The sequence below is a fragment of the Macrobrachium nipponense genome, chromosome 4 (assembly GCF_015104395.2).
Source record: "Macrobrachium nipponense isolate FS-2020 chromosome 4, ASM1510439v2, whole genome shotgun sequence".
NCBI classification, from domain to species: domain Eukaryota; kingdom Metazoa; phylum Arthropoda; class Malacostraca; order Decapoda; family Palaemonidae; genus Macrobrachium; species Macrobrachium nipponense.
Window position 1 is genome coordinate 21,412,152 of NC_061100.1, and position 10,000 is coordinate 21,422,151.

Consider the following 10,000-nt stretch of genomic DNA (forward strand, 5'->3'; position numbering starts at 1 on the left):
AGTGCCTACAGTGCACCGCGTGAGGTGAACAGGTTCTTTGGAACGTCCTTTCGATCCCTAGCTGCAACCCCTTTCATTCCTTTTACTGTACCTCCTTTCGTATTCTCTTTCTTCCATCTTACTTCCCACCTTTTCCTAACAATTGATTCATAGTGCAACTGCTTTAAGGTTTACCTCCTTTTTACTTTCAATTTCCCTTCCAGCGCTGAATGACCTTATAGGTCACAGAGCTTGGCAATTGGCCTGAATCCTATAATATCCTGTCAATCTATCTGTCATATTAAAAGTAGTGGATCTTTGGGTCAGTTTTCGTAATGCCAGTTTTCAACCGCATATTTTCACCAGTTTTATCATTTCATGGAGGAATACTTGAAGTTTTCTCGGTACTTTCAAAACTGATAGCATCACGTTTTATATACTTCGTGATCAAGTTATTCTTATATATGTATGTATATATATATATATATATATATATATATATATATATATATATTATTTATATATTTATATATATATACATACTACTATATATATATATATATATATATATATATATATATATATATATATATATACATATATAAAAGTCAAAAGGACAAAATAACAGCTTTAGATTAACAGAAGAAAAAAAATTTCTATTTTTTGCCAAAAACGCAAGTTTCACCCAAGCCTAATATTTTCTCTAAAGCCTCTGTTACTGCAATAATAATAATAATAATAATAATAATAATAATGATTAATTTTGTATAGAGTCTTCTCTATTTTCCTTATTAAGGATTTCTCAATGTTGCTGAAACTGGCAAGCAACGTGCCAAAAGGGATCGGCAAATCCAGTGTACTCATATTGAATTATCTTTATTACCGCTATATACATATATTACTGCTCAAGCAGTTTCTCTCCTCTCGTCTCCTCTCTCTCTCTCTCTCTTGTAGCAGTAATATATTTGTATATAGCAGTAATAAAGATAATTCAATATGACTACACTGGATTTTGACGATCACCTTTGGCACGTTGCTTGCCAGTTTCAGCAACATTGAGAAATCCTTAATAAGGAAAATAGAGAAGACTATACAAATTAATGGAGCTGATGCAGCAATCCTTTTCAACAAGACTGTTTAAAAAAGGGTCTACTCCCAAAATAATAATAATAATAATAATAATAATAATAATAATAATAATAATAATAATAATAATAATAATAATAATAATAATAATAATAATAATAATAATTATAAGAAGAAGAAGAAGAAGAAGCTGTTTGTCACCACGAAAAGTAATATCAGCAGGAAAAATGGTATTCGATAGATATTGAAAACCTGAGTTTATCAGTTTCTGGAAGAGGCGAAGTCATTGCTAACTGAGAGTGAAACGAGATTCGTTGTGGAGTCTAACTTCAAAAATGTGTAACTTCAGAAAACTTCTAAATCTAGTGGATTTTTACTTTGGGTGGTGGAAAAATGGTGGATTTTCTTCGGCGCAACCGAGTTCTGTGTACAGCGTATAATCAACGACACCGAAAACAGATCTGTGTTTAGATGGTCTCGATATAATGCTGTTTAAGCCGCGACCCATGCAACTTTGATCACGGCCCAGTGGTGGTCTGGCCTATATCGTTGACAGAGAACGATTATGGCTAAATTTAACCTTAGATAAAATGAAAACCACTGAGGCTAGAGAGATGCAATTTGGTATGTTTAATGATTGAAGGGTGGGTGATCAATATACCAATTTACAGCCCTCTAGCCTCAGTAGGTTTTAAGATCTGAGGGCGGACAGAAACAAGAGCGGACAGAAACAAGAGCGGACAGAAACAAGAGCGGACAGAAAAAGTGCGGACAGAAAAAGTGCGGACAGAAAAAGTGCGGACAGAAAAAGTGCGGACAGAAAAAAGTGCGGACAGAAGAAGTGCGGACAGAAAAAAGTGCGGACAGAAAAAGTGCGGACAGAAAAAAGTGCGGACAGAAAAAGTGCGGACAGAAAAAAGTGCAGACAGAAAAAGTGCGGACAGAAAAAAGTGAGGACAGAAAAAGTGCGGACAGAAACAAGTGCGGACAGAAACAAGTGCGGACAAAAAAAGTGCGGACAGAAAAAAGTGCGGACAGAAAAAAGTGCGGACAGAAAAAAGTGCGGAACAGAAAAAAGTGCGGACAGAAAAAAGTGCGGACAGAAAAAAGTGCGGACAGAAACAAGTGCGGACAGAAAAAGTGCGGACAGAAACAAGTGCGGACAGAAACAAGTGCGGACAGAAACAAGTGCGGACAAAAAAAGTGCGGACAGAAAAAAGTGCGGACATAAACAAGTGCGGACAAAAAAAGTGCGGACAGAAAAAAGTGCGGAAAGAAACAAGTGCGGACAGAAAAAGTGCGGACAGAAACAAGTGCGGACAGAAATAAGTGCGGACAGAAAAAGTGCGGACAGAAAAAAGTGCGGACAGAAAAAAAAGTGAGGAGAGAAACAAAAGCGGACAGAAAAAGTGCGGACAGAAAAAGTGCGGACAGAAAAAGTGTGGACAGAAAAAAAAAGTGAGGAGAGAAACAAGAGCGGACAGAAACAGTGCGGACAGTAAAAAAGTGCGAACAGTAAAAAGTGCGGACAGAAAAGTGCGGACAGAAAAAAGTGCGGACAGAAAAAAGTGCAGACAGAAAAAAGTGCGGACAGAAAAAAGTGCGGACAGAAAAAAGTGCGGACAGAAAAAAAGTGAGGACAGAAAAAAGAGCGAACAGAAAAAAGTGCGGACAGAAAAAAAAGTGGAGGAGAAACAAGAGCGGACAGAAAAAAGTGCGGACAGAAAAAGTGCGGACAGAAAAAGTGCGGACAGAAAAAAAAGTGAGGAGAGAAACAAGAGCGGACAGAAACAAGTGCGGACAGTAAAAAGTGCTGACAGAAAAAGTGCGGACAGAAAAAAGTGCGGACAGAAAAAAGTGCTGACAGAAAAAAGTGCGGACAGAAAAAAGTGCGGACAGAAAAAAGTGCGGACAGAAAAAAAAGTGAGGAGAGAAACAAGAGCGAACAGAAAAAAGTGCGGACAGAAAAAAAAGTGAGGAGAGAAACAAGAGCGGACAGAAAAAAGTGCGGACAGAAAAAGTGCGGACAGAAAAAGTGCGGACAGAAAAAAGTGCGGACAGAAAAAAGTGCGAACAGAAAAAAGTGCGGACAGAAAAAAGTGCGAACAGAAAAAAGTGCGAACAGAAAAAGTGCGGACAGAAAAAAGTGCAGACAGAAAAAGTGCTGACAGAAAAAGTGCTGACAGAAAAAGTGCTGACAGAAAAAAGTGCTGACAGAAAAAAGTGCGGACAGAAAAAAGTGCGGACAGAAAAAAAAGGGAGGAGAGAAACAAGAGCGGACAGAAAAAAGTGCGGACAGAAAAAAGTGCTGACAGAAAAAAGTGCGGACAGAAAAAAAAGTGAGGAGAGAAACAAGAGCGGACAGAAAAAAGTGCGGACAGAAAAAAGTGCTGACAGAAAAAAGTGCGGACAGAAAAAAAGTGAGGAGAGAAACAAGAGCGGACAGAAAAAAGTGCTGACAGAAAAAAGTGCAGACAGAAAAAAAAGTGAGGAGAGAAACAAGAGCGGATAGAAAAAAGTGCTGACAGAAAAAAGTGCGGACAGAAAAAAAGTGAGGAGAGAAACAAGAGCGGACAGAAAAAGTGCAGACAGAAAAAAGTGCTGACAGAAAAAAGTGCGGACAGAAAAAAAAGTGAGGAGAGAAACAAGAGTGCACAGAAAAAGTGCTGACAGAAAAAAGTGCGGACAGAAAAAGTGCTGACAGAAAAAAGTGCTGACAGAAAAAGTGCGGACAGAAAAAAGTGCGGACAGAAAAAAGTGCGGACAGAAAAAAAGTGCGGACAGAAAAAGTGCTGACAGAAAAAGTGCTGACAGAAAAAAGTGCTGACAGAAAAAAGTGCGGACAGAAAAAAGTGCGGACAGAAAAAGTGTGGACAGAAAAAAGTGCGGACAGAAAAAAGTGCGGACAGAAAAAAAGTGAGGAGAGAAACAAGAGCATACAGAAAAAAGAGCGGACAGAAAAAAAAGTGCGGACAGAAAAAAGTGCTGACAGAAAAAAAGTGCGGACAGAAAAAGTGCGGACAGAAAAAAGTGCGGACAGAAAAAAAGTGCTGACAGAAAAAGTGCGGACAGAAAAAAGTGCGGACAGAAAAAGTGCGGACAGAAAAAAAAGTGCGGACAGAAAAAAGTGCGGACAGAAAAAGTGCGGACAGAAAAAGTGCGGACAGAAAAAAAATTGAGGAGAGAAACAAGAGCGGACAGAAAAAAGTGCGGACAGAAAAAAGTGCGGACAGAAAAAAGTGCTGACAGAAAAAAGTGCGGACAGAAAAAAGTGCGGACAGAAAAAAGTGCTGACAGAAAAGTGCGGACAGAAAAGTGCGGACAGAAAAAAGTGCGGACAGAAAAAAAGTGCGGACAGAAAAAAGTGCGGACAGAAAAAAGTGCGGACAGAAAAAGTGCGGACAGAAAAAGTGCGGACAGAAAAAAAATTGAGGAGAGAAACAAGAGCGGACAGAAAAAAGTGCGGACAGAAAAAAGTGCGGACAGAAAAGTGCGGACAGAAAAAAAAAGTGAGGAGAGAAACAAGAGCGGACAGAAAAAAAGTGCGGACAGAAAAAAGTGCGGACAGAAAAAAGTGCTGACAGAAAAAGTGCGGACAGAAAAAAGTGTGGACAGAAAAAAGTGCGGACAGAAAAAAGTGCTGACAGAAAAAAAAGTGAGGAGAGAAAAAAGAGCGGACAGAAAAAAAGTGCGGACAGAAAAAAGTGCGGACAGAAAAAAGTGCTGACAGAAAAAAAGTGCGGACAGAAAAAGTGCGGACAGAAAAGTGTGGACAGAAAATAGTGCTGACAGAAAATAGTGCTGACAGATCGTGCGGACAGAAATAGTGCTGACAGAAAAAGTGCGGACAGAAAAAGTGCGGACAGAAAAAGTGCGGACAGAAAATAGTGCGGACAGAAAAAGTGCGGACGAACAGCCAGAGCCGACTCAATAATATTTTTTTTTTTTTTTTTTTTACAGAAAATGAAAAAATGCTTGACTCTTCCCAATTGCATAAAAATCTTATAAGTGACTGACATGCTGCTTATTGCATTTCGCCTCAGTGATATTTCGGGAGGGGGGGGGGGGGGGTGGGGGGGGGGGGGGGGGGGGGGGGGGGGGGTGGGGGGCGTTTGATTTATCAAAGAGATGTACGAAACAGATACAAAAATGTTTTTGGGGAGGTGAAAATGTATTATCAAGGCTGATTTCATATGGTCTGAATGCAGATTAATAATAATAATAATAATAATAATAATAATAATAATAATAATAATAATAATAATATAATATAATAATATACTGTTGAATAAAAATGGCAGAATTCAACGAATCAATCTTATCTATTATCTTTTCTATTTTTCTTATTACTCGCTTTTCTGGCTCAGCGATACTTCGCAATAATTGTCCAATATTCATATAAGGGATAATGCTGGAAGTGGTATTTTATTCAGAACAGGCTTTATTAATCAAAGACTGATATTATCAGTATACTGGTATTATCAGAATACTGGTATATGGGAAGGCGTTCCTCTGGTTCAGATCAAGCAGGGGTCGTCGTCGGTGTTGGTATCATCCGCAAAGAGAGGTCAATGTCAGGCCTGGGGTCGTCTCTGGTATTCAGCTGGTATTACTTACCGCTGGTATAGCTCTGGCTTATCGCGACGTTTCAACCTTCTCGTAGGTCAATCTTCTTGGCTGGTTAGCAGTAGAAGTAAGAGATGTGTCTGCATGCCGATATTTATAGAGGCTCGAATCCTAGAGCTGCGTTCTCATTGGTCGAGCCGGTCTGGGGCGAAGTCTTGGATCTCTCTGATAATACCAGTATACTGATAATGCCAGTCTTTGATTAATGAAGCCTGTTCTGAATAAAATACCACTTTCAGCATTATCCCTTATATGGATATTGGACAATTATTGCGAAGTATCGCTGAGCCAGAAAAGCGAGTATAGGAAAAATAGAAAAGATGATATATAAGATTAATTCGCTGAATTCTGCCATTTTATTCAACAGAATTTGTTTAAAAGAGGGTCTTCTTCCAAAATAATATTAATAATAATATTGTAAACAGTATTTATTCCATCGCAATTAGACATCAGTGTGACAGAAAGTGAATGCACTGCACGAAAGATAGAAGAAGAAGAAGAAGGGAATTAATAAAAAGGAGTAATTTGAAGGAAGGAGGTGGAGGAGAAAGGCGAGGAAGAATGGCAAAACAAATATATAAGACTGATAATCCTTTTTTTCTCAGTCTCTCGTTATTCAATTAACGCCACTTCACCTTCAAAACAGATCCTCTATCACCCAACTGTCAACAAGACAACAGAGAACCAGAGGCCGCCGCCGCCTCCTCCTCCTCCTCCTCCTCCTCCTCCTCTCCTTCTTCATGTTTAGCCTGCAGGTGTCAAGAACCTTTATAACTTTGCATGCATCAGGAGGTCACAGCAAGTCGCTTGAAGCGACAAAAGAACTCGAGAAATAAATTTCCACCCCCCGGTTTAGGTTTTCTAGTTTTCTGGAGCTCTTTCATTTCCCGAACGTTTTCCTCCAAACTTTTGTCAATGGAAACTTTCCAGAATTGAGCTGGGATATATTCTGCTTCTTCTTCTTCGTCTCAGATTAATCTCCGGTAGGTGTCGCTGTTTTGATAAGCGTTTTCAGGCTGTTTGTTTTATTCTTTTAACTTGCGTTCTTCTTTCGTCTATTCCACTGTCTCTCAGTCTTGCAAGAAAACGACGAAACAAACAGTCAATATCACTTGTGCAACGGAAGACCACTGATTATGATGCTGTCATTTAGTTTGGGTTCGACTCCTGAAGGAGGAGGAGGCTACGTGAACTTGCTCGTATTTGGTTTCCAGGAGATTCTAAAGATTACTGACCCACCTGGGATTAGGAAATTATGTCAACCGGATTGAAGTTTTGAGGAATGCCACTTCATCACCAACCCATGAATAGATAAATTATATATATATATATATATATATATATATATATAAAATATATATATACATATATATATAATATATATATATATATATATATATATATATATATATACACATATATAACTTTATCAAAGGAAAATAAAACGCAGGGTATAAATCATGAGAGGTTTCGACTCTGTATCTCGGTCATTTTCATGAAATCAGTTCAGGACTATTTACATAGTATATATATACATACATACATTATATATATATATATATATATATATATATATATATATATATATATATATGAGTGTTTTTACTTACACGTGGATGGATTGGCCCAGTTCAGCATGCAGGACGTCCCAAAAGGCTCCACTTCGTACTGGCTGATGACCGAAAACAGCGGAAGTATTGCTCAGAAGAGAGCATACATGTATACCCCAATTAGGATTATCTTGACGTAAATTCAAAATCCCCACTTGCATCAATAAATTAAAAAACACCAGTTGCGTCGATAAATTTAAAAAATCCCCACTTGCATCAATAAAATGTATCGTTGATTAGAATAACACCAAGCAAATTTCAAAACCATACGACTTGTAGCCTCGAGGCAACATCTCCAGTAAGAGGCAGCAACGTTACGTATTGCTGCATCGACAGAACCCGAGTTAGGGAGAGACAGACTTCTGCTGGCCAGCCCTGTTAGTCGCTTGCTGGCTGGCACCAGAGGAGGAGGTAGTTGGAGGTCGGCGTGCTGTGTTGGGATACCAGATCGTTTTTAAGGGGAAACGTTTCTCTAAGAGAACCACTGACGTTTATACCCTCTCTCTCTCTCTCTCTCTCTCTCTCTCTCTCTCTCTTGCATTGTAAGGATTCCTCGAGTTAATTCGCTTATTGTTTTGACTGTATTTATTTTTTGTAAGTTTTTTTATTTTTCAAAACTTTGTGCTAAAAAAATCAACTCTCTCTCTCTCTCTCTCTCTCTCTCTCTCTCTCTCTCTCTCTCTCTCTCTCTCACCTGATCATTTTTACTTTTTTTCAAACATCTCGGATTAAGATAATTTTTCTTTTTTTATAGTTGCATAAAGAAATACATACATACTTAGCTAATTTCGCCTTACTTCTGCTATATATATATATATATATATATATATATATATATATATATATATATAATATGTGTGTGAAGTACGTATATTCACATCTATATATATACATATATATATATATATATATATATATATATATATATACATATATACATATATATATACATATATATATACATATATATATATATACATATACTATATATATATATATATATATATATATATATATATATATATACATAACAATTCATGCATATTTAGGTGTGTGTATGTTTATATGTATAATTTTTTTCGTAGTTGACTCGAATATTTTTGCGTACATAAACTTTGGAAGATCTGACGTGAAGTTTTGAGATTCAGTTCGAAGGAAAGCGAGGAGATGGTGAAGTTACGAAATGGAAAAAATAAAATAAATTATTCGATAATAATCGAGGAAGTAAAAATTGACTTGTGACAGTAGATAGATAAAAAAAACTACACTAACTAAATTCCTTTGTGGTTTAACGATAAAATGGTAATTTAAAATGTTCATCTAACAACCAATCTGACGTTATATGCATTTTGAAACCCTGTAACTAAACTTCCCGTTGAAAATTTAAAAAAAGTGGAATTACATCCGATATTCAGCCCTGAACAAAAACGAATCATAATTGATGGGTGGCTCAGAAAAACTTTAGACACGATCACGAACTTTTTTCAGTCGCAAAAGGAAACTTTATTCTAGTGTTAAACCATCTGCAGAATCATCTACAAGATTTGCTGTAGTGTCCACATTGCACTATGAACGTCAATTCTACCACATCCATCCTAAGTTGACTGGTGAGTCGAAGGTGGACTCACAAACTACAGTACTACAGGTATGGATAGCTGGTATTTATAACTGTATATTATTAACTGGTACTTTAAACTGCATTTGAAACTGCATTTAGAATTTTGATATTTGATCCTTGATTCGATATCTTTTGAATAACTGGAGTTAATAGTTTAACCATTCAATGCTATTCGTTCAGTATACCCGAAACCTTTTTATTGTTGCACATACTTTTGTGTGTACATGTTAATATATTTATAGATGATTTATATGTATGTATATATAAATATATATGCAATATATATATATATATATTTATATATATATATATATAGATAGATAGATATTTATACATGTATATATATATATATATATATATATATATATATATATATATACATATGTATATATATATATATATATATATATATATATATATATATATATATATATATATATATATATATATATGCATATATATGCATATATATATAGATAAATAGCCACGACCCTCTTGTTCCTAGTTAGAGATTTCTGGCAAAGAAAAAACATTAACAAAAGTTAGATCTCACCGAGGAATTCTCAGACTTCCCGAAGAGAAAAAATGAACAAATAAAGATATAAAAGGTATCAGGAACTAATAAAAAGAGTTAGTAAGACAAAGGCTTAAATAGTTAGGTAAGTCAGGAGTTATACGAGACAAATGACCCACAGAGAAACTAAAGTTAAAAGATATTGATGAATCAGGAAACCACGGTACAGCTGAAAAGATTTTAGTTTATGGAGATATCGTTCTATTAGGGAAATGCAATAAAATATATATATATATATATATATATATATATATATGAATATGAATACATTTGTACATACAAATTTTATATATATATATATATATATATATATATATCAATTTTACGTATGATTATATATATATATATATATATATATATATATATATATATAACGATAATAACAATAATAATCCGTCAGCTTACTGAACGGCACGTTTATCAGTTTAAAGTGATTACCAACAATTGGCCCATTAATATGCGATCCGGCTCTGCCTTTGGAGTATAACGACCATCCAAAGGGAATTA

General features: G+C 36.0%; 1 protein-coding gene across 1 annotated transcript in view; it reads left to right on the forward strand.

The window, feature by feature from the left end:
• LOC135211295 (uncharacterized) overlaps positions 1–6,465 on the forward strand; it is a 53,903-nt gene extending 47,438 nt beyond the window's left edge. The window contains exon 9 of the mRNA XM_064244613.1: positions 6,338–6,465. Within this exon, the coding sequence (XP_064100683.1) occupies positions 6,338–6,465 (128 nt within the window). The remainder of the gene's footprint in view (positions 1–6,337) is intronic.
• Positions 6,466–10,000: the final 3,535 nt, after the last annotated feature.